The sequence below is a fragment of the Arvicola amphibius genome, chromosome 5 (assembly GCF_903992535.2).
Source record: "Arvicola amphibius chromosome 5, mArvAmp1.2, whole genome shotgun sequence".
In the NCBI taxonomy this organism is placed as follows: Eukaryota; Metazoa; Chordata; class Mammalia; order Rodentia; family Cricetidae; genus Arvicola; species Arvicola amphibius.
Window position 1 is genome coordinate 36,432,950 of NC_052051.1, and position 24,914 is coordinate 36,457,863.

General features: G+C 39.6%; 1 protein-coding gene and 1 pseudogene across 7 annotated transcripts in view; both read left to right on the forward strand.

The window, feature by feature from the left end:
- Nucleotides 1–24,914, forward strand: part of Tasp1 (taspase 1) — a 219,069-nt gene that overhangs the window by 100,972 nt on the left and 93,183 nt on the right. For 6 of the 7 annotated variants that reach the window (XM_038331557.1, XM_038331560.1, XM_038331559.1 and 3 more), the window contains 2 exons: nucleotides 3,458–3,577; nucleotides 6,856–6,934. In XM_038331557.1, coding sequence (XP_038187485.1) covers nucleotides 3,458–3,577; nucleotides 6,856–6,934 — 199 coding nt within the window. The remainder of the gene's footprint in view (nucleotides 1–3,457; nucleotides 3,578–6,855; nucleotides 6,935–24,914) is intronic. The other variant, XR_005285506.1, reaches the window with a different exon arrangement.
- On the forward strand, nucleotides 14,833–15,345 carry LOC119815430 (annotated as a pseudogene).

A 24,914-nucleotide genomic window follows, 5' to 3' on the forward strand; every position in this document is an offset into this window, starting at 1 on the left:
GGTTGTTGTATTCATGTCATGCTTCCCCTGTAAAATTATTATCCTGCAAAATACTTAAGCAAGATCAGCACTGTAGTTTATTCAAAACAAACAAATACGACAAAAATGCAAACAACTAATAAAATACCCTTATAAAATAGATTTTAAGACTTGAGAGTTTAGCTATGTAGTAGAATATTGCCTTATGATAAGAAAATCAGCAATCTTTGGTCCTAGGAATGATGGGGATTAAGAGAAATTTTAAGAACTCTTAACTGTCTGCACGTATATGTGCACATTCCAGAATGCACAATCATGAATGCTTATGTGCACACGTACACACATGCAGACACACAGGCTAAGTGTAGGTATAATGCATATGTTAATTCTAGATTCTACCATACATGGTACAACATATATTTGTGTTAAAGCATCATACTGTATACTATAAATATGTTTTTGTCACTTTTAAAAAGATGAAAAGAGACTGTCCTCAAATGTTAGAGAGTGCAATAGGAAAACTGTAACTAGCTTATTTATCAGAAGTTAGCAAGCTGACAAAGCCTTACCTTATGCTGTATCTGGTTGAGAACCAACAAAGTATGTATAGATTTCCAAATGACACAAAGTCCTGCTATATATCTCTCAAAAAATAGCTTTGTTGCCGGGTGGTGGTGGCACATGCTTTTAACCCAGCACTCAGGAGGCAAAGGCTGGCAGATCTCTAAATTCGAGGCCAGCCTGGTCTACAAGAGCTAGTTCCAGGACAGGCTCCAAAGCTACAGAGAAACCGTGTCTCAAAAAACCAAACCAAACCAACCAACCAACCAACCAACCAACCAACCAACCAAACAAAGTAAATAGTATTGCCAAGGTAATCTCAAAATAAAAGGAGGATTCTTTCTTGATTTTATGTCAACTGAACTGTTAAAGAAGATTAAGTCTATTCATTTGTGTAAGAGTTGTTTATCTTAAAGCATAACTAAAAGCACTATGTCAGATTAGCACTTGGGTCCACTTGCTAGTATGCCTGTGGTAGCACGTAAGTGGTGATGTCAGCTGAGTGATCAGGGCAGAATCCCATCGTATTGTAGTAGTCTCAGCTGCTTTAGGTTTCCCCTTCACCAGTCTTGTGCTTGTATATTTTAGTTCAACTGTTGAGAGCCCTGTGGAATGCTGTCAGACTGCTTTTCAAAGGGGCTGTGGACCAGTATCAGTGTTACTTATAAGATTGTCAGACTTGGTCTTGGCTAGTTCCTGGGTTACTTCATAGGAATCTTCACTTAAGCAGATTCTCTTAGTGATTTCTATGTGCATTAAAGCTGAAGAAGCCTTGCTATAGAACACAAAAGACTTGTAATTTGGATACTTTTGTTACAAAGTTAAAGAATTTAGAGATGATTAGTAAGAACATTAAACACTTTCACCTTAAAAGCTCCCTTTTTGGTTTGACTGATGATAGCCCCCATGGAATGCTACCAGGCCTTGTTTTTCAAAGTGCATTTTGCTGATGGAGGAGTGTCTATGTGTTACTTTCATTATTAATAAAGATACTGCCTTGGCCCTTTAAGAGACAGAAAATTAGGTAGGCAGAGTAGACAGAACAGAATTGTGGGAAAAAGGAAGCAGAGTTGGGGAGACGCTTCAGGCAGTCGCCATAGTGAGTTGACATGTTTCTCCTCTCTGAGATGGACGCAGGTTAAGATCTCTCCTGGTAAGCGATCCACCTCGTGGTGCTATATAAATTACTAAACATGGGTTAATTAGCCAATAAGAGGCTGAAACTATGGGCCAGGCAATGTTTTAAAAGAATACAGTTTCCGTGTAATTATTTCGGGTGTAAAGCTAGCTGGCAGCCGGGTGCCGGAACACAGCCCCGCCGCTCCTTCAACATTTTGCTGTATTTCTGTACTTTGTTTCTTAATCTTACCCAGCAAAGAAGATAAATGACGTGAAGAAGCAAAACCATTGCTGTTAAATCTACTTACTAGCAGCCTCTGGCATCACATAAAATCAGCTCCTCAGAAAAGGAGAAACTTGCTCAAACACTGGCGTGCACAGACTGTATAATCAAAACAAACAAATTTTTTATGCACACAGGGAATCCAAATTGACTTAAAACATAATAGTTACTGAGTGAGCTAGATGCCCTACTCAGGGAGTTGTTGACCACGAAATTGTCCTTGAAGATCATGATCCTGCCCATGAGTAGAACTATAGTATTATGGGAAGTGCCCACGTAGTTCAACTCGCTACCCTTCCTTCAAGCTATATGTATGATTAAAAACGTTGAACTTACTTCATCCCCATTAACCTTTTCTTCCAATATCAGAACTTGTGGTCATTGTTTCGTTACACTTTAGGGTGTTAGGACTCTGAATAAGAAGTAGAAACATGTAACTGCTTCCTGTAATCACATTCAAAGAAAAATTTTGACACGTTCTACCTCTACCCTTCCAATTTAGTTTAGGGAAGAAAGCTTTTGTTTGAGTTCTGCTTCCGATATTTGAAAGCTCCCTTCAACTCCCTAGCTGAGATGGCTGCAGGTGCTCACAGACCTTTTCTGATGCCTTTGTGTCTCTTCACCTCTTAGTGCACTGCGGGGACAAATGAAGCTTTGCCAATATTCTGACTATCAAGTCTGGGTAGCTAGCTACTCTTGTGAACCTGGGGTTGTTCCTGGTTCTTTCATTCATGCTGGAGCTTTGGTGTACAGTTTGACAACCTTGCCCTAGGCTAAGAATACTTACTATTACTGTTCTTGGCCTAACAGTGTACAATAACCTCCCTTTTTAATAGATGGTAAGGAAATTTTCTCCATGCCTCCTTTAATTCTGTTCTTATCTAGTAGTTTGTTTTGTTGTCATGGATGACCAGGAAACATTGGTGATAGGAGACAGCTGCTGTTAATACATTTTAGATGTCTTAAACGTGGGACTAGTGAGAAGGCTCAGGACACAAAGATGCATTCCAATAACACACAGTTTTCTGTCACCAGTTGCCAAGTTTATTATTAATAGCAGAAAAGGGACTGTGTTGTAAGATTTCTTTTAAGCAAGTGATCGATGGGAAAATGATTGTGTCTTGAACTCCAAGATGGCGAATGCAATTTTCTTCCCTTTCTGAATCCATTATCCACTCCTGCCTGTAAGTCTGTGCATAATGTACTTTAAAACATGATTGGTAGCATTTATTGTTCCTTTAGCTCATAGGTCTTTTCACCCACATTCTCAGTCACTTATTTAATTTCTGAGATTAAGAGAAAAGCAATAAAATAATAAAGAAATGGATTATAACTGTTACACTTAAGGATTAATTCATATTTTTTTCATGTTATGATTTCACCAGGCCTGCTAAATACTGTGCTCCCTGTGTAGTTGTTGATCCCTCACACCAGGCCTGCTGTGCACTGGGCCTGCTGTGCAGTCACGTCTGGGTGTCTTGTGCCAGTGGACACTCATGTCTCTTTTGTTCACAGGAAAATGACTCAGGCACCTTGGACACAGTGGGTGCTGTGGTTGTCGATCATGAAGGGAATGTCGCTGCTGCTGTCTCCAGTGGAGGCTTGGCCTTGAAACATCCAGGGAGAGTCGGGCAGGTAAGGATCTGCGGGTTAATAATTCTGCTTTTCAAAATGAAATCTTGTCTAAGCACAACCATTCAAGTACTAGGGATGTTTTTTTCTTAGGAAAAATAAAAATCCTTGTTCTTGAACATTTACTTTTTATAGATCAAACCCGAAAATTCTTTAAGTCTTATTATTTTTTTTTTTTAAAGAGCAATCTCATGGTGACGGGGCTCTTGTTGACCTTTATGACCAGTGACCCTGACCTCCCTGACCTCTCAGCACCCTGGTGCCACTGGCCTTTGTTTGTAGTAGACATTTAATAATCGTGTATTGGTTTACATCTTCCTTAGTGAATATGACTGTGGGAGCAAGCACTCCCTGACTGTATTGCCGTTGCTTTTGAAGTGAGAACATGGTTTTAGAGTAATACGTTTTACTCCCTTCATACCAGTCACAGGGACCTTTTGGCATTCTCTGTGTCTCCTCTGACTTTAGACATTTTACAGAGTAGCTAGGATTTTGGTCACCCTGTATCACAGGCAAGTATTTAGCAAATGAAGGAATTCTAATTTACGTGAAGCTTTCTTAGCCTGAGTTCTCTTGCAGAGCTTTTTTCCAGCATTCCTTCTCCACCTCCAGTCTTTAATTCTGCATTGAAAATGAAATCTAAGAGTGCATTTGATACACCACGGGTGGTGGGTGTTATGACCTGACTTTGCACATTTCTTAAGATATTAGTAAATATTTATGAATCAAGACACTCTCTTGTAACTTTTAAAAGAGGTTATGAAGATTTTATTTGAAACTCAGTATTTGGGTCTTGTCTCATATGTGAAATGAAGGCCATTGTGTTATATGAGCCAAATTCTTTTCCTCCAAATGCTATCAGATGCCTTCCTGAAGTAATGGAAAACTTTGGGAAACGATGAGGTTCTGCAGGTACCCAGAGAAAATCACAATACTAGAAAATGCCTATAAAGACACCTTTGCATCCGTCATAGTCTGCGGAGAGCTAAGTGATCAGTGGAAGTCAATCACAGGAGAGCTGCAGGGGTGCCTCCTCTCACCACTGCTCTTTACTGCGTTCCTGGAATTAGTAATAGCAACAGCCCTGGGGGATGAGGAGAGAGGCATGCAGATAGGTGGCGTGTGAATCAGTAATTTGCATTTTGCCAACGATACAGCACTACTTGCTGAAAGTCCAAATGAGCTGCAGGCCACTGCAAATAGAGTGGTGAAAGCCAGTGAAAACCTTGGTATGAAGGTAAACATCGAAAGACTGAGATGCAACACATAGGAAGGGTGCACAGGATTTTTTTTTTAAATTTTCACTTATTTATTAAAATTAACTTTGAATTTTTTGACCTCCTACACCAGTTTATATACAGTGTTTTCATGTGCATTTTATTATTATTATTATTATTTTTATTTATTTTTTTTTATTAAAAATTTCCGCCTCCTCCCCGCCTCCTCCCCGCCTCCTCCCCGCCTCCTCCCTGCCTCCTCCCCGCCTCCTCCCCTCCTCCAATTTCTCTCCCTCTTCCCCTTCCCCTCCCCCTCCCTCTCCATTCCGAAGAACAGTAAGGGTTCCCTGTACTGTGGGAAGTCCACAGTCCTCCCCCCTCCATCCAGGTCTAGGAAGGTGAGGATCCAAACAGGCTAGGCCCCTCCAAAGCCAGTACATGCAGTAGGATCAAAACCCAGCGCCATTGTCCTTGACTTCTCAGTCAGCCCTCATTGTCCGCCATGTTCAGGGAGTCAGGTTTTATCTCATGCTTTTTTCAGTTCCAGTCCAGCTGAGCTACCATTAGATTAGCCCCACCATCTCAGTGTGTGGGTGCACCCATCGCAGTCCAGCCTTCCTTGCTCATGTTCTCCCTCCTTCTGCTCCTCTTTTGGACCTTGGGAGCTCAATCCGAGAAACTGAGGTGCACAGGATTTTAACATTGTAATAAAGAATTATAACCTCTGTTGTATTAGGGCTGCTTGTTCGTTTCCTGGCCATCCTAAAATAACCACGTTGGTTTCAAGAGCCAACAGAGCGACTGGCCAGCAAACTGTGAAAGGAAAGGGTTTTAGAAATAGGAAGCATTACTGATGGCACTAAGACAGCTTTCTCTTGCTGTTCTCTAAGAACTTCTACATTGTTAGAATAGTAGAGCACATTTGCTAGTATTCTGCATTTGTATGTGTGTTACGTGTGTATATGCAAGTCTACATTTGTGGGTATATGTGTAAGCATGCACGTGTGTGTCTAGACTGAAACTGATGTTGAATGCTTTCCTTAATTGTTCTCCACTTTATTTACTGAGGCATGGTCTCTCCTTGAACTTGGAACTTCCTGATTCTGGCTGGTCAAGTTAGCCAGCTTGCCCCAGGGATCCCATTTTTCTGCCTCTCTAATTCTGATATTACAGGTGATTGCCATGCCTGCCTGACTTTCTGTGTAGGTTTGGGGATCCATATTCTGGTCCTTCTGGTTATGTGGCAACTGCTTTACACATTGAGCCATGTCTCAGGCCCTACTGATTTTTTTTTTTTTTTTTTTTTTTTTGGTTTTTCGAGACAGGGTTTCTCTGTGGCTTTGGAGCCTGTCCTGGAACTAGCTCTTGTAGACCAGGCTGGTCTTGAACTCACAGAGATCCGCCTGCCTCTGCCTCCCGAGTGCTGGGATTAAAGGCGTGCGCCACCACCGCCCGGCCCTACTGATTTTTTTGAATGACATATAATATCTACACATTTTTGAGACAAAATATTGATTTATGTACATGTTGATTTATTAATGTTATTAGCTACTGGGGAAAGCATAATGAAGGGCACAGGGCAAAGTTAGTCAAAGATAGAGTTAGGGAGGAAGAATAAATCCTGGTGTCCTTGTCATAGCGGGGTGAGAGTGTGAGTGACAGGGATGCATTGCACATCCAGAAACAGATGCAGCCTCGAGAGTTTGAAAACCGTTGTTTGCATAGCTCTTATGCAAACTCTTATAAACTTAATGCTGTTATGAACTTTTTTTTAGTGTTTTATCTTTGTGTGCATGTGTGTGCACAAGAAAACAACTTCTGGTCTGGTTCTTCAGTTATCCCCTTGTTTTCAGTCTACCCTGTTTTCTTGAGGTAGGGATTCTCTTATTTTCATTTTTAATTAACATACAGAGTAATAGATTTCATTATGATACTTTATACTTAATTTGCTTTGTTTATTTTTAATAAATCGAGTTTTTGATAGATATGACTTTCATATTGAAAACTGAAAATTATGTATAATATTCAGTAAGTGTTATATGGGCCTATTTTCTGTTTTCCTAGGCTGCTCTTTATGGATGTGGCTGCTGGGCTGAAAATACTGGAGCTCATAACCCCTACTCCACAGCTGTGAGTACCTCAGGTATTTGCTGCTTTCATGGCCATTTTTCATAGCTACAATCCTGTCAGTCATTTAATAATTAAAATCAATATTTAAGGGAAGCATTTATAAGAGCGTTGATGCATGATAAACAACATTAGTATTTGGGTGGTTTTTAAAGATTGTTTAGCTCCCTATTATAAGTGCTTTGCAAACTTTAACTGTAAAACTCTTACATTAACTATAGTTTTAATTTATTTTATTATCTAGTGACCCATGATAGTTACAGTCACATCTCAAGTGATGTTAAAACAGTAAGGCATTTAAAAAATTATCATGTAGTCTCTTGAGTAAAATATCGACGTGAAACTCACATAATGTGCTTCAGAAATGTATAGCCTACAACATTTCCTCAAACTATTCTTTTAATAAAATACAGAACCTTTTTTTGTGTGTATAATAAGAAAGTGTATGATTTAGTAATGTTGAAATAGAATGAGCATGTGCAGTATGGTATATGAGAGCATGAGCTTGAGCATGCACATGTATGTGTGTCAATGTGTCCCTGTGCTGTAGGGATGGGAAATAGGGGTGGGGAGATTTAATGGGTACAGTAATAGTCTGTTTCTAGAGTTTTATAATACTGATAACTCATATACTTGAAGCCTGTTCTCTTTATGTGGTGATGCTACTGATGGACAAGGTCAATGCTGGTTCACCCGTTCCCTCAAGCTACAGTTCTGTTCCATTTCCAAACAGTCCCAGGATTTACACATCTGTGCAGCACAGATGTTTTTCTTTCCTTTCTTCACCTCTTCAGTTTCTGACCACATTGGTTTTTGTTGTCTAGTACAGTAGCTTTCCTATGCTTCCTGCTTACTCATTTTGTATCTACTGTAATGCACAGTGCATTAGTTAATTGTCACATGCTGAACTCATGTCATTTGAACTCACTGACATGCTGTTTCTGTCGGTTGGGCTCAGCCTTTCCCCACTTCAGATTCAAGGGTGTTTACCTTAGAGTGTCCTCTAAGATCCCTTGACCTGGAATGGGCTGGTCTCCTAGACCCGTGAGAATGGGAGTGGGGAATGGTAAAACAGCCCAGAAGTAAGATACTGAGAAGACAAACAGTAAACTGTTAGAGTAAAAACAAAAGCCTATGTCCTTGAACCAGTACTTTCTCAAAACAAGAGATCAGCTACAGCTTAGCCTGTGCTGTTGAAGAGCCAGGAGGTGCTCTGCCTGAGATCTTCTCCACCCACACATGCTGCAGCTGACACCTGTCATGTTCACTGATTTGTCTTTGGGTCTCCAGCTCACAAAAAATGACATGGAGACTTATTATTAATTGTGAAAACTTGGCCTTAGCTTAGGCTTGTTCCCAAATAGTTCTTATAACTTAAATTAACCTATATCTTTTATCCTATTTTTTTTTTTTTAATATGGGTTGGTTCCCTTGGCTCTGAACTCCACATCCTGCTTCCTCTTCGCCTGGCTAGCGACTCTGCCTTTCTTCCTCTTCTAGTCCTCTCTGTCCCCAGAAGTCCCACCCAACCTCTTCCTGCCTAGCTGTTGACCATTCATCTCATTATTAAAACAGTCACAGTGACAGACATCTTCACACAGTTTAAAGGAATATTCCACAACACTGCCCGCTGACTGTTACGGATTCCCCCACTTTCCCCAGTCTGTTTCTGCTGGATGCACAGATGCCTGGTCAGGTGTCCCACTGTCTTTCTGCTACTTGTCATCATCTTCTGGTTTGTTTGTTTGTTTGTTTTTGTTGTTGTTGTGTTTTGTTTCTGTTTTTGTCTTTCATGTTTACAGCACAGTTAACAATCTCAGTTCTTCAAAACAGAAAACATGAACATTTTCTGTGCAAAGCATCTATAATACAGATATTGCCCATTATAGCATAGAACCTGGTGCTCCCTTGTTTTTTTTTTTTTTTCCTCTTCTCTGACGTGCTTCATCTCAGTTACCTTCATAGGATTTTTCTTCCTTTTGAAAATAGTTATGGGGTTGGGTTCTCTTCATTTCTCTGTATGCTTTTTCTTGCTGATTTCCTGTCTTTGCTATCTTCCTGATTTCAACTGTTTTCTCTATGCCAATTAACTTCTACACCTTTGCCAGCTCGGCTTCCTCTGAAAGTCCACATACATTCTTTCTATTTTCCTGTTAAGTAGTCCCCTGTGAGTTTTATGTATGTAATTTTTCCCATGATTACCTTTCTCCAGTGGTTTTCTTCTTTAAAATGTTTCAAAATGACATTAATATTATTGTGTGGATGGGGACTATATCTATGTGCCACAGTACATGCTTGGAGATCACAGGGCAACCTATAGAAGTCAGTTTTCTCATCCCACTATAGGGTCCCAGGGATCACAGTCAGTTTTACAGGCTTAGCCACAAGTGTCTTTATGCTGAGTCATCTCACTGACCCTCTTAGCTGTTTTCTTGCCTTTACTACCCTCTCCTTTTAGATAATAAATATTGGCACTATTCTAATATTTGTGGCTTCTTATCAGTTTTACCGACCTGTCTGTTTTTTCAGACTTTTGTGTTCTAACATGCCATGTGTAGCCTTCATCTGACCTATCTCCTTTCTTTGTATCAGAAGAAAAATACGATTGTGAGTCATGAGACTATTTTGGTATACAAATCAATAATGAATCAAAAACATCCTAATATAATTGGAAAAAATGCTTTTTGTATTTTATTTTGAATGGATAAACAAAAATAGTAATGCATTCATTTTTAATTTAATCTCGATGACACGTAAAAGTTTTGCCAGTGTCAAAAAATAGCTAATATGTGTAGTCCTGTGTCTTTAGAAAATTATGTGAAAAAAATCAAAGTATGAAAAACTGCTTCACTTGTATTTTCCCACATAACTGTCAATATCATGTATTGTGTTTGCTTTGGTTTTAGCAAATGTCTTCATTGAGTTAGTTAATTGTTTGGTGTTATCCCCTGAGAGTCTGCCTAACTGTGTCACTTTGTGAAAGAGATTCAATCCCTTTGGGATTGCCTATTCACCAACGAAACCCAGTTTTTTAAAAACTGGTGGTTTGGAAATTAGAATAAGAAAATACTTTATTAATTTGATCTTTTTCAGTAGAGTGCAATGGCAGGTGAAGGAAGAGTTGCACTGTTAAGGTCTTACATGCTCCCGTTTCTTCTGTATGCCTTGCTTTGTCTCTCCTGTACCAGTTGTTTCTAGTTCATGGTACCCAGAATTGCATTTTAATGTGGCTATGAGGCATGTCATGTTGCATAGTGAAAGGATCAAATGCCAGAGCTGGAGGATGATCCAGCAGATCCCCTGTTCCTCATTTCTGTAGGATTGGGATTTATTTCCTTCTTGTTTTTCCTGGGACTGTTGTTGTGAGGTTGGTGGTAGAAACACATGGTAGAGTTGGGGTGTCCAAGTCATAGGAAAGGTGGAACACAGCATTTTGCAGTTGTTTGTCCAGAATAAAAAGGACTTGTGCCTTGGGCTGTTGTAGAAAATCCAGAGACCTGGCCATGATTTGGTTTATATAACGTGGAAGGTGATACTTGAAAAGCAGAGAAAAGACAGTTATGGTCAGGATATGGTTCTCCCGAGGCCAGATGGGCAGTTTGGTCATTAGCCTGAGGAATAAACTTCAGCTTCTTGTTCTCATCATTGCGTGGGGCAGAATGAGTAGGGGTGTGTGTGTGTGTGAGAGAGGAACTGCTCTTGCAAACTCTGACACATGTTCTGGAACCATGGACCTTGTAGCACTAGGGAAAGAGTAGAGCAGTCACCTTGCTTATGTCCAAACTTGGTAGTTGTAGATAACCCAGTAGGAATAACTGGCCATTGCTGTTAAGTGCGGAGTCTGTTGACATAGGGAGGTCTCCATCATTCACTGTTTATGTTCCAGTGACTATATGTCACATCTTTTATGAAATACACAATATTTGATACTATTAATGGAAACAAAAATATTGCCAATAGAAGAATGATAAAACATTTTCACTTCACTTAACACATGACTGTTACTTTATGAGAAAGTAAGGAACTGGGGATGTTACTTCAGTCATATGTGTTTGCTTCCTTGGTAATAAACCCACTTGCCATGCTGTGCCTAACATTTACAATCATTTTAAATTTTTCCTATATCTTAATCCTTTGAACACAATGTAAACAGCAAGCAAAATGAACACACCTAGTTTTCATGTGGTGCATAGCACACAGAAATTAAATGAGAACAGCTTGCATTGAGAACCAGCGACAGCTCTCTCACTACCATAGGTTATAGGGCAGTGTGAGAGGGTAGCTACTGTCTAATTCTTAAACATTCCTCTCATCTCTCCTGCTCCCCTTCTTTGAGACCAAGTATTGGGTGGCCAAAGCTGGTTTTAAATGTTGATCTGCTGCCTCTACTCTTGAGTGCTAAAGATCACAGATATGAGCTCTTTTGTCTAATCAGAATTTTTTAAATATGTAAAAGGCATATTTTAGAATTGTTGAATTATTAAAAGTTTTTATTATTTTTTTTAATGAAAATAAGCAACTTGTAGCTTTGAAGTAGCAGGGCAGGCTTATGAGGAAAGGAGGGCCGAGGGTATATTGGCATCTCTTGAGTGCCTGCCTGGAGCTGTATACATGGTAAGAAACTAACAGTAAAGAAAGAAGTGAGCAAAAAAAAAAAAAAAAAAGAAAGAAAGAAAGAAAGAAAGAAAGAAGTGAGCATATGGCTCCAATCTCTTTTAGAAGGATGCTTACTTTTTCTAAAGGTTGTTCATCATGGAATTTTCATAAATAGCATTTTTAAATATGGTTTAATTATTTGCCAAATTTGGCTTTGCACATAATTTTTTTAGTAGCAGGTGCGATATATAATATAGGATACTTCTTTGCTGATCTCTGGCCAAAGAAAGGAAGAACACGTGAAGGATTAGAAGATCAGAGGAAGAAAAGTTGGAGATTGAGGTTGTGCTCTGGTTGGCCTTATGGGTTGTCTTCGCTTATTTGTCAGTTCTCCTGTCTTAGAGACTGGCTCATTGACATTCAGGAAGCCCATAAAAACACCAAACTGGAAGCCATAACATAGACGCAAAGAACCTGTAGGGTAAAAAGAGATTAAAAAAATCAATAAGACAGGCAACACCAGTCAGGTAAGTGACCCACATGCCAGTTGAACTGCCCCACTTCCTAGTTCTCAAAGATCCATCCCATAACCCACCATCTCATAGGACATGACAGCTTCCGGAAATCCAGGCCACAAGGACTAGAAAACTGAAGTGCAAACTGAAGCCAAGGAACAGAACACTCATCCAGCAAAAAACAAACCCAGAAATAAGGACTAGACCTAAATCATCCCAAATCCATATGCCTAAATGCCAGTATGAAAAGACAATCAACAGCAGGCAGGCCTGAATATTCCAACACAGCTGAAGCACCAGAAAAAGACCTTAAAAACAGCTTTGTGAGGATCATAAAGGCCCTCAAAGAGGAAATGAAAAAGGTTCTCAAAGAAATCAAGGAAAAGATAATCAATAAATTGGAAGGAATCAACGAATCCCTTAAAAAATGCCAAGAAAGCCAAGAAAGAACAAACAAACAAACTATTCAGGACATGAAAACTGAACTAGAAGCAATAAGGAAAACATGAACTAGCTGAGCAGTGGTGGCACAAGCCTTTAATCTCAGCACTCAGGAGGCAGAGGCAGGTTAATCTCCGAGAGTTCAAGACCAGCCTGGTCTACAGGAGCTAGTTCCAAAGCTTCAGAGAAACCCTGTCTTGAAAAACCAAAGTCGGGGGGGGGGGGGACCAAACAAACTGAGGGAATTATGGAAATTGAAAATCTGGGTATGTGAAAATGAATTACAGACACAAGCATCACCAACGGAATACAAGAGATGGAAGAAAGACTCTTAGGAATTGAAGATATGGTAGAAGAAATAGATTCATTAGTGAAAGAAAACATTAAATCTGGGACACTATAAAAAAAAACAAAAACAAAAACAAAAAAAAAAACCCAAACCTAAGAATAATAGGAATAGAAGAAGAAAACTGCGAGCTCAGAAACCCAGAAAATATGTTTAAGAAAATTTCCTAATCTAAAGAAGGGCATGCCAATAAAGGTACAAGAACCTTACAGACTACCAAATACATTGATCAAAAAAGAAAGTCCCCATGCCACATAATAATCAAAATACTAAACAACAGAACAAAGAAAGAGTATTAAAAGCTGTAAGGCAAAATGTCAAGTAACATATAAAGCAGAGCTGTTGAAGGCAGATTTTTCTTTACCACCTGCCAGTTCCCAAATAACTGACATGGAGACTTAATATAAATTATAAATTCTCAGACGATAACTCAGGCTTTTTACTGACTAGTTCTTAGAACTTAGCCCATTTCTATTCATCTATGTATTGCCATGTGACTCATAGCTTTCTTTACCTGTCCTCCAGCATGTGTTGCTCCCTCTGCATCTCCTGGTACCTGTCTGTGTCTGCCTGGTGACTCCTTTGACTCTCCCCGTCTTCATCCTAGCATTCGAAAATCCTGACTAGCTATCAGGACAGCCAATTATAGCAGCACATCTTCACTGTGTACAAAGGGATTATTCCACAGCAACTCTATAAAATTTATATCTAACTTCTTAGCAGAGACTCTAAAAGCCAGAAGATCCTGGACAGATGTCTTGCAGATACTAATAAACCACAGATGCCCGTCCAGACTACTATACCCTGCAAAAATTTTTGTCACCGTAGATGAAGAACTAAGGTATTTAAATCAAATTTTGACAGTTTCTGTCCACAAGTCTATTCCTATAAAAGGTACTATAAAGAAAAACCCAACCCAAGGAAGTTAACTGTCCCCAGGAAAATGCAGGCAAAATATAATATCAAACCAGCAAAATCCAAAGATAGGAAATACATACACACACACAGAAGACTCTCCCACATCAGAACAGGTTGACCAGACAGAAACTAAACAGAGAAATAATAGTACTAACAGCCATTATGATGTAAATGGACCTAACACATATCTACAGAACATTTCACCCAAACACAAAAGAATATACCTTCTTTTCAGCACTTCATAGAACCTTCTCTAAAATTGACCATATGCTCAGGCACAAAGCAAATCTCAACAGATACAAGAAAATCAGAATAACCCCGTGTCTTATCAGACCACCATGCATTAAAGCTGTTTTTCAACAACAACAGAAACAAAGGAAAGCCTATAAATGCATAGAAACTGAACATTTCTCAGTCGTATTACTGAGATTGCCACTGGATCAAGGAAGAAATATAGAAAGAAATTAAAGACTTCCTAGAATTCAATGAAAATGAATGTACAACATATCCAAACCTGTGGGACATAGTCATGCTAAGAGGAAGGTTCATAGCACTATGTGCTTTCATAAAGCAATTAGAGTTATCGTACTAGTGACCTATCAGCACACCTGAAAGTTCTGGAACAAAAGGAAGCAAACACACCCAAGAGGAGTAGATGGCAGGAAATAATTGAACTGAGGTCTGAAATAAAAAACAAGTGGAAATAAAGAGAATAATACAAATAATCATTGAAACAGAGTTGTTTTTTTTTTTTTTTTTTTAAGAAATCAACAAGGTAGACAAAACCTTATCCAAACTAAGTGAGGGGAAGAGAGAGAATATCAAAATTAACAAACTCAGAAAGGGAAAAATGGATATAACAACAGAATCTGAGGAAATTCAAAGAATCATTAGGTCATACATCAAAAAAACCTCTACTCCCCCAAATTGGGAAATCTAAAAGAAATGGACTATTTTCTCAATATATTCCACTTACCAAAGTTAAATCAAGCTCAGATAAACAGTCTAAATAAGCCTGTAACCCCCAAGGAAATAGAAGCAATCATTAAAAGTATCCCAACAAGTCATTAGGAATCTGGGAGCTAAGCTAGCTCGATAATGCCACCCTTGACTGAAGAAGAGACCTGAGTAATGTTTGAGAAATTTCAAAATACATCAGGGAGAATCTATAGCTCCTGGCAGACAGGCCCAATGGCACCTACTATTTCTAGCTGCACAGTGACCGAGTGTGCTATTTGAGTGAGATGATCCTGAATTGGCTGCCAACATCTCTGCAGATAAGCTAGTGTCATTGGCGATGTGTTTTGGAAAGTTTACCAAGACCCACAAATTCTGGTTGCATGTTAGAGCTCTCAGATACCTTGCCAAGTGTAAAGTGTGGATAAATCCTGGGGTAAAGCAGCCCTTCTTGTGTGGGAACCATGTGCTGAAGTCTGGTCTGGGTCTAATTGCTGAAGACACTCTCAGTACCAGGGAGGAGTCGTTCACTCCATGGCCGACATCCTTTGGGTTTCTATCTAAAGATGGCAATAAATTGACTCTGTGGCAGTTGTGGTGCTTCACCAAACAGACATTGGGGAGTATGTACTGTATGAAGAAACCTTGACTTAGGGTACTTGTCCTAAGACACTTGCTATGTGAGAGGACCAAGCTTTGTTTCCTGTATGTGCAGAATAGATCATGTTACATTTTAATAACAATGATATATACAACTTGATTTCTTAATCAGTGGAAATGACTCAGAAACAGGATTTCAGGCCCTCTGGAAGCAAAGGCAAGTGAATTCCATGTTTAAGACTACCTGCTGGGGCTTCTTGGCAAGTTCAAGGCTAGCCTGGACTACATAGTAAGACTCAGCTGACTGAGGTTATTGTCCTGCCTGGTTCCCGCAGTCATTAAGTCCCAAAGAAATCACACAGAGGTCTACTTTAATTATAAACTGATTTTCCTAGTATCTCAGGCTTTTTTATTAACTCTTATAACTTATATTAGCCCATAATTCTTGTCTGTGTTAGCCACGTGGCTTGGTACCTTTTTCGGCGAGACAGTTACATCTTACTTACCCTGCATCTGGGTGATGGCTGCAGACTGAAACTTCCCTCTTTTCAGAATTCTTGTTGCTCTGCCTCTACTTCCTGCCTGGCTATTGACCAATCAGCATTTACTTAAATACAACTGACGGGGTACAGACCATTGTCCCACAGCAAGACTCTGTCTCAAAATCTAAAATAAACAACCCAAAACTTATCAAGTGTTTGTGTGAGTAAATAGAATGTTTCTATTCTGAAAGAAAAATAGAATCTCCCAACCAAAAAGAGCCCAGGGCCAGATGATTTTAGTGCAGAATTCTACCAAATGTTCAAAGATCTAATGTCAATACTTGCCAAATTATCTACAAAATAGAAATAGAAGGAACATTGCCAAATACATTTTATGAGGCCATAGTTACTCTCATACCCAAACCACACAACGACTCAACAAAGACTTACAGATCCATTTCACTTATGAACATGGAAACAAAAATACCTACTAAAGTACAAACTGTATCCCAGAACACATCAAAAGATCGTCGACCATGATCAAGTAGGCTTAATTCCAGTGATGCAGGTATGATTCAACATGTGAAAATCTGCCCATGTAATTCACTATATAAACAAACTGAAAGAAAAAAAACCTTATGTGATCATCATTATTAGACAGTAAAACAGTCTTTGACAAAATCAAGCACCCTTTCATAATTAAAATTCTTGGAGAGACCAGGGATACAAGGGACACATGTAAACATAAAAAGGCAATTTACAGGAAGCCTATATTTAACATCAAATTAAATGGAAAGGAACTCAAAACAATTAAAATCAGAAACAAGACAAGGTTGTTCACTGTCTCCATATCTATTCAATATAGTACTTGAAGTTCTAGCTAGAGCAATAAGACAATCAAATGAGATCAAGGGGATACAAATTGGAAAGGAAAAAGCCAGACTATCGCTATTTGTAGATGATATGATTACATAAGTGACCCCAAAAATTCTACCAGGGAACTCCTACACCTGATAAACACCTTCAGTGATGTGGATGGATAAAAAAAATTAACTCAAAAGCAGTTGCCCTTATATACACAAATGATAAATTATCTGAGAAAGAAATCAGGAGAAAAACACCTTTTACAATAGCCACCAATAATGTAAAATATCTTGTAACTCTAACCAAGCAAGTGAAAGACCCATATGACAAGAACAAGTATTTGAAGAAAGAAACTGGAGAAGATATCAGAAGATAAATCTCCCATTGTCATGGATGGGCAGGATTAATATAATAAAAATGGTCATCTTACCAAAAGCAATCTACAGATTCAACGCATTCCCCATCAAAATTCCAACAAATTCTTTACAGACCTTGAAAGAACAGTACTCAACTTCAATGGAAAAACAAAAAACCAGGACAGCTAAAATAATCCCATACAATAAAAGAACTTCTAGAGGTATCACCATCCCTAAATTCAAACTATACTGTAGAGTAATAAAAACTGCATGGTATTGGCATAAAAACAGACAAGTTGATCAATGGAATTGAGTCTTAAGACCCAGAAGTAAATCCACACAGCTTTATGGAGACCCAATTTTTGACATTGTATTTGGGGTTTTTTTTGTTTCTTTATATCATGTGTGTGTTCTGTATTGTGTATATTAGCCCTCTATCAGATATGTAGCTGGTAAAATTTTTTTCCTATTCTATAGGCTGCTGCTTTGTCGAAGATGGTGTCCTTTGTAATACAGAAGCTTCTCAGTTTCATGAGGTCTCGTTTATTAATTGTGGATCTTCTTAGTGCCTGTGCTAATAGTGTCTGTTCAAAAACATTTTCTCCACTCTATGCTAAGTCCAAGGTCCTCCCAACTCCCCCCTTGGCCTTGAGAGGGAGGGAGGGGAGGTATGGGTGGAGGGGAGGGGAGGGAAGGGGGAGAAGGAGGGGCGGGAAGGGGGAGGAGGAGCGGAGGGAGGGGGAGGAGGAGGGAAGGAGATGGAAATTTTTAAATATAAAAAAAAATAAACCATGAGAATGAAAAAAAAACAAAACAAAACAAAAAAACAAACGTTTTCTGTGACAATGAGTTCAAGACTATGCTCAGCTTGCTCTTCTGTCAGGTTCAGTGTATCTGGTTTTATATTGAGATATCTGATCCATTTGAGGTTGATTTGTGTGTGTGTGTGTGTGTGTGTGTGTGTGTGTGTGTGTGTGTAGGGTGATAAGTATGGATCTATTTGAACTCTTTGACATGCAGCCATCCAGTTTGACCAGCACTATTTTGTGAAGATATTGTTTTTAGTTCACTGTGTATTTTTGGCTTCTTTATAAAAAATCAGGTGTTCATAAGTACGTGGCTTTATATTTCAGTCTTCAATTTGATTCCATTGAACAAAATGCTATTTTTTTATGTCAATATTATAGCTCTGTAGTACAATATGAGTTCAAATATTGTGGTATCTCTATCAATTATTTAGGATTATTTTAGCTATCCTTGTGTGTGTGTGTGTGGTTTCATTTGAAGCTGAAAATTGTACTTTCTAAGATTTGTGAAAAATTTGTTTTGGAATTTTGATGATGATTGCATTGAATCTGTAGATTGTATTTTGGTAGGAGGGCCATTTTGACTGTTGATGTGGGATTCCCCTCTGTATGCTTTGAGTACCATTGGTTTAAGGAAACTGGTTTGGCCTGATGGGGTAGATAGGCGGAGAACACTAAATGGAATGCCGGGAGAAAGGAGGCAGAGTCAAGAAGAAGCCATTGTAGCCCCACCAGAGACAGACGCTGGAACTTTACCCCGTAAGCCACAGCCATGTGGCTATACACAAATTAATAGAAATGGGTTAAATTAATATGTATGAGCTAGCTGAAAAGAAGCTAAAGCTAATGGGCCAAGCAGTGATTTAATTAACAGTTTCTGTGTGATTATTTTGGGGCTGAGCAGCCAGGAACCAACAAGCAGCCTCTTGCAACAGACTGTATTCATCTTACTGATCGTGAGTGTGGGAGCTCTATCTTCTGATACCTTCTTCAGTTTCTTTCCTAATGCCTTGAAGTTTTTATCATACAATTTTTTTACTTTCTTGGTTATAGTTACCCCAAGATATTTTAATTATTTGAAGTTATTGTGAAAGGTGTTGTTTCCTTTGTTTCTTTCTTTGTTATTCATCCTTCCTCTGTTTTTGTTTTCATAGATTTAAGGGATTTATTCACCTACTCTTTAAGGACTGTCTTAGAGTTCCTATTGCTTCATTGAAACACTACTAACCAAAAAGCAATTTTGGGAGGCTAGGGTTTAGTTGGCTTATACTTCCACACAGCACTGTTTATATCATGAAGATCGTCAGGACAGGGGCTCAAAAGAGGGCCGCAATCTGGAGTCAGGAGATGGTGCAGAGACTTTGAAGGGGTTTTGCTTATGGCTACCTTCACATGGCTTGGTCAGCTTGCTTTCTTATAGAACACAGGACCACGAGCCCTGGAGTGGCATCACCCACAGTGGTCTGAGGCCATCACCCCATCCCCATCCAATCACTAATTAAGGAAATTCTCTACAGGCTGGCCCACAGCTCAGTCATATGGAGGCATTTTTCAATCAGGGTTTCCAGTTTGTTTCAAGTCAGAACAAGGGCCTCTATCATTTTTGTAAAGACTGTTTTAAGGTCTTTGTCTTGTTTCAGCCATGTTCCATTTCTTAGGACTTTCTGTGGTAGATTTCTGGGTTCTTGTAGAGACATATTGTCCTGACTGCTATTGATTGTGTTTCTGTGCTGGCGTCTAGGCATCTGGGTTTGGGGTGATTGTAATTCAAGGTGCTGATATCTTTGTTAGTTAAGTGTTTTGTTTCTTGGTTTTTATTGTGTTCTTTGGTTCATCGAGAGTGGTAGCTGTGTGCTGTCTGATAGAGAGTGCTTTGGGGTTCCTGATAGGTGTGGCCACTGGGGTTTCTGTGTAGAATGTGCTTCTAGGTATTGGCAGCTTACACTTAGAAATGGGGATAGGGCAGGAGGCAGGGTCGAGGAGGACCACAGGAAGGAGAGAAGCAGGGTCTTCACTCAGGATCTGCTTAGTCCCCTGGGAATAGGGGTAGAGAGTGAGGAGAGGACACAACCCGTAGCTTGCTGCAGAGCTGGGGAGGAGACTGGAGATTGAATTTGAGGAGAGGAGGGAACGTGAAGATCTGGTGCTAGCCTAACTGCTTGCTGGCTTGCTTGCTTTTCCGGCAGGGTTGGCTGGCAGGTTTCTAGGGATTGCTTTCTGAAGGTGGGAGTAGGATAATGGAAAGAGTGGGAAGGGAGGTTGGTTGGAGGAGCTCTTCATGTTTCTAAGGAGTTTTGGGGTGAAGAAAATATTGCTGCCTGGTTTCTTCTCTAGAGCCCAATGCTTTTTGGTTGTCTGGGTTCTTTGCTTTTATGGCAGTCTAGGAACCTGAGGGCTGGGAGAGTTGTGACTCTGATTTGCCCGAGAGTACAAAGGTAAATGGGATTTTAAAACTATCCGCTGATAACATGATGTGCTTTAACTTGAGCTACTGACTAGTGTCTCTTCCTTAATCACTTGGAGGGAGATTTCACTACTTTTTCCTGATTTCTCAACCATCCCTGCCCTCTCCCCTACCCACACAAGGAATGTTTGAGGGACTGTGCTCAAAAACTACTCATGGTGTTATTGTCAGGCGTGGACAAATGGACCCACATCAGGACCAGTGGTGGACTGATGCGGATGTGTCTTCCAGTGCCACAGCCGCTCTTTCAGGGATGTGGAAAGGCTGTCAGAAAACCATGCTGCATCTTCCTTTCTAGCAGCCATCATTCTTTATCTTTTCTATTCTGTGTGTCTCAGGCACTTTTGGCAACAAAACTCCAGTTGTCGTCAAAATGTTTTGTGCAAGTCAACTTGGGTTTTAATCTTTCTAGTTCTTTTTACATTCATAGCAGTCCTGCAAGGCAAAATGTCAAGGAACTGTTGAGACTTGTTCATTATTTTAGTTGTTTCTCTTAGTTGCTCTATTTTTTTTAGTTTTCAGACATGGTCTCTTTGTGTAGTCCTGGAGTTCACTATATAGACCAGGCTTGCCTCAAACCCACAGAGATCCTGCCTGTGCCTCCAAAGTGCTGCTGGGACTATTTCCTTTTGAATATACTTCCCACAAGCCTTCCTTTCTGCCACTCCACTATCTTCTCTTGTTAAGATGGTTAGCAACTTCAGTCTAGGTGATTAATCTTGTGAGCTGCATTGACACAGCTGTTTGAAGGGGTTGCTTCTTCTGAAACTCCTGCCCTTGACAAGTACTCAGGGGCTCACTCTGCTGTTGTCCCTCTTACCTCATGAACTGCAGCTTCTCAGTTTGCTGTTGATACCTCCTGTCTTAATCACTTCTCAGCATCTGAACATCAAAGGCCTAGGCCTTTAGCTTTTTCTCACCTTCTTTGGACACCCATTCCTTTAGTGCCCTGTCTAATCTGATGGCAAAGCATCATCTATCCTGATGTCTTGTACACGTCTCTCTCAAAGTCAGGTCCGCCCTAGAACTCATGTATAATCCACAGGCTTGTTAAACATCCCTGCTTACATTTATAATGGTCATCTCAAATTTAGCATGTCCAAATATGGCTCTCAATTTTGCCCCCAACTCATGCCATGTTCTTTTGAAACCTTTCTTATATAGCGGATTGCAAATTCATCTCCCCAGGGGCTCAGGCCAAAATTAGCACGCGCTCCTTTGTCCCTTCCTGTGCTGCCTGCGTCTCATCTTTGGTCTCTTCTGTAAATGCATTTAAATGCGACCATTTACCAGCCCGTTAGCACTACCAGGCTACCCCAGATGCCATCATTTCTAATCCAGTTTATGGGAAAAGCTTCCTAGCTTGTCTCTTGGTTTTGCTCTTTCTCCCTTTAGTCAATTCTCAGCACTGAAGTTGTCATTTCAAGCTAACTTAATACCCCCTCTTTCTCCGTTACTCTTTCCTTTCTTACCTCCTACCTTTGACTTTTTGTTTGCTTTTCATCTTAAAAAAAAGATGGAACTTCCTAGTTTTCTCCCAGACAGCTTTTGCCTTCCTCCCCTTGACTGGTCAGTCTCAGGTACCGTGACTGTCACTATCCTCCAGGAATCCTCAGAGGGCCTACACTTGAGTTGTCCTTTTGCTTCCCACCTTTAGGATTCAAGTCCCTGCCCCTCTCCATAACCTTATTTATATGATTTTCCTTCTCACTAAGATCTCTTGACTCAACTATACAACTAGGAAATTCTTGCTATTTTACTTCATATTTTATTTTTTCAGTATGAATCATTTAATGTTTTATTATGTTAATTATCATTTTTTTTTCTTCTGGCTTCTCTACGCACTCTGAAGGTTAGGGTACTTTGTTCACTGTTATACGGGTGGTATACATCATAGAACTTCTGATGCTTGTTGAATGAATGAATGAATATGAATGGCAAATCAAGGCAGTAGGCAGAATGATGGAGGCCACTCCCAGTAAGGACAAAGACAAATGTAAAAATTGATTGGGAGTCATTTTCTGTTGACAGTGGAGGATGGCTGAGGAAGATGGGTGAGGTAAGGCACTTTGAACGTAATTTGAAGTGTTACATTGTGATCTCTAGAAAGCTGCGAGTAAGTAAATTTTCTTTCCAATGAAGTAAGAGTTCCTTTTGAGCAGGGAGATGCTCATACTTTTGGAAGTTGCATGAAGGCAGATTTATTTTTTTCATCTCTGATGTTGTTTCTGGAGAGGGGAGCATTGATGCAGACACTTAAAAAGTTACATGTATAGCTGTTGATCCTGCTGCTGGGTCCATTGCTCTCACCCACACTGGTCTTTAACCTTCTTGATTAGCCAGTACTGTTTCTCATTGCATGGCTGACTCTGGATTCTCAGAAGTGTCTTGTTCTAATGGAGCTATTTCATAAGATTGTCATACTCAGTAAGATTTTTAGATTGCTCAATATAAAGAGCAACCATTTAAGCTGAAATAATTTGAGGAATGATGTAGAATGTGGGATTAATGCCACATGAAAATATTTTATGAATTGTGACTTCTGGATGTAAGTGTAGCTAGAGCCTTAACTATTGTAAATGTCACTGTTTTAAAAGCCTTGATTTGAGACGGGTGTGGTGGTGCATGCCTTATATCCCAACACTCAGGAAACAGAGGCAGGTGGATCTCTGTGAGATCAAGGCCAGCCTGGTCTACAAAGCGAGTTCGCGGACAGCCAGGGCTGTTACACAGAGGAACCCTGCTTGAAAACAACAACAACAAAACAAAAACAAACAAAAACCAGAACCAAACATTTGGACAGTTTGGTATTGAGCTGGAGGAATCCTCTCATTCACAGATATATTGCAGAATGTTTAAAGCCCCAGCACACATCCGGACACCAAAACAATGATATGGCTTAGGAATTCTCTTGTGTATTCTAACTGGGTCACTTTGTATCTGATGAACTATTAACATGTTTCTGCTGTTTAAATAACTAAGTCACTGATAGATTGAGATAAGGTAGAATTCTGAATTGTACTGCATTATTTTCTAAGATACTGGCTAAAAGTGACAGCTTTATTATTATTTATTATTATTATTATTATTATTATTACTATGTATTCTCTCATATATTACATCTGCTCCTAGATTATACCATCTTCTCCTCTGCCTCCCCTCTCCTCTATTTCCCTCCAGAAAAGAGTAGGTCTCTCAGGGATATCAAGCAAACATGGCATGATAACTTTTGTTGTATGTATTATAAAGATATTAAATGAATTGATATTTTTCTAATTGTGAAATAATGTATGCTAATAAGAAATAATTTGAGAAATAAAATGGATAACTTTACCATCTTGTGATAGAATTTTTTGGTGGATAATTTTTGGCAAGCAATAAAAGGGATAATATTGTTTATTGTAAAGTGTACTTTGTTATTGGGTAGTGAACATTTAAAATATTCTTCCAAAGAAAAATTTTAAAGTAAACCTAATTTGTGTGTGTGTGTGTATGAGCTCAGGTATCTTATTCTTTGGCAGGAAGACTTGTAATTTCTCTCATATAATTAGGCAATAGTTGTTTTAGAGGCACTTAGCTCGTGCTCTGGTCTGTGTAAGATAGAGAAGCAGTGTCTTTCAAAGGATAAAAGCTCTGGCATTACTTGGTAATGAAAGAAAGTTTCTTGTCAGTCTGGAAATATGCCAAAATAACGAGGTTCTGCTGGATTCGTTTATCTGGGAATGTACACTACAGTACTTGGAGGCATTTTTAGTGTGCTTGGCAGTTTGGATTGTACCTGTTGCTGCAGCCATTAGTGTGTTCTGTTCCTTCCCTGCTCCCATCTAGACCACTGCCTCATAGGTCAGAGCTGCACATTTCATTTACACTATTGCTGGGTTACCTTGAGCGCCAGGAGAACCCAGGACTTCATGAGGAAGTTTTTGAGATTGTAGACCTGGTTTACAGTAGATCAAGTGGGCTCCAAGATGTTCTTTTGATGTTTATATTTTCTCTTGTTTCCTTCTAGCTAGATACTTAGTTTGCATTGCTTTGTTGTTTTGCTTTGTTGTTATTTTGTGAACAAACAGACATCTAATTTTAAAACATGAGGTGAAGAAATGGTAAAAGCAGAGGAATGAAATAGATCAAGTGATGGGTTAAAATGCCGGGGCTGTGATCCTTAATGTATTTCTCCCTTTGATTGTCCTCACTTGAAAGAATGCTTCTTCCTTCCTATTGTCAAGTACTACCTGCTGTCAGTTGGAGAGGGACTAAGTCGAGCAACTTGTCAGAGACCTTCTAAGCTCCCTTCATATGGTTAGCAGAAACAGAACTGGGTTTTCATTTCTTCTTTCATTCAACAGGAGTCCCTTTCATGTTTGAAAATTGAAAACGTGTGTTCTTCAGTGTGGAGCGAGGCTGTGTGTGCCCTCTGGCACACCTGGTTCTAATTTCCTGACTTGAAAGCACAGCCCATCAAAAGGAGCAGAAAAACAATTTCTTTCTGACACGCTGCTTCGTGGCCCTTACTGGACTGGTGGATGTGGTGGCTTAGCCTTCGTGGTTCGTCTCTACAAGGTTCTTGTTAGAGACAGAATTTCATTCAGTACAACCAGTGCCTTTTATAGCACAGGACCATTTTTGGTATTGTTTTGTTGTGGTGGTGCAA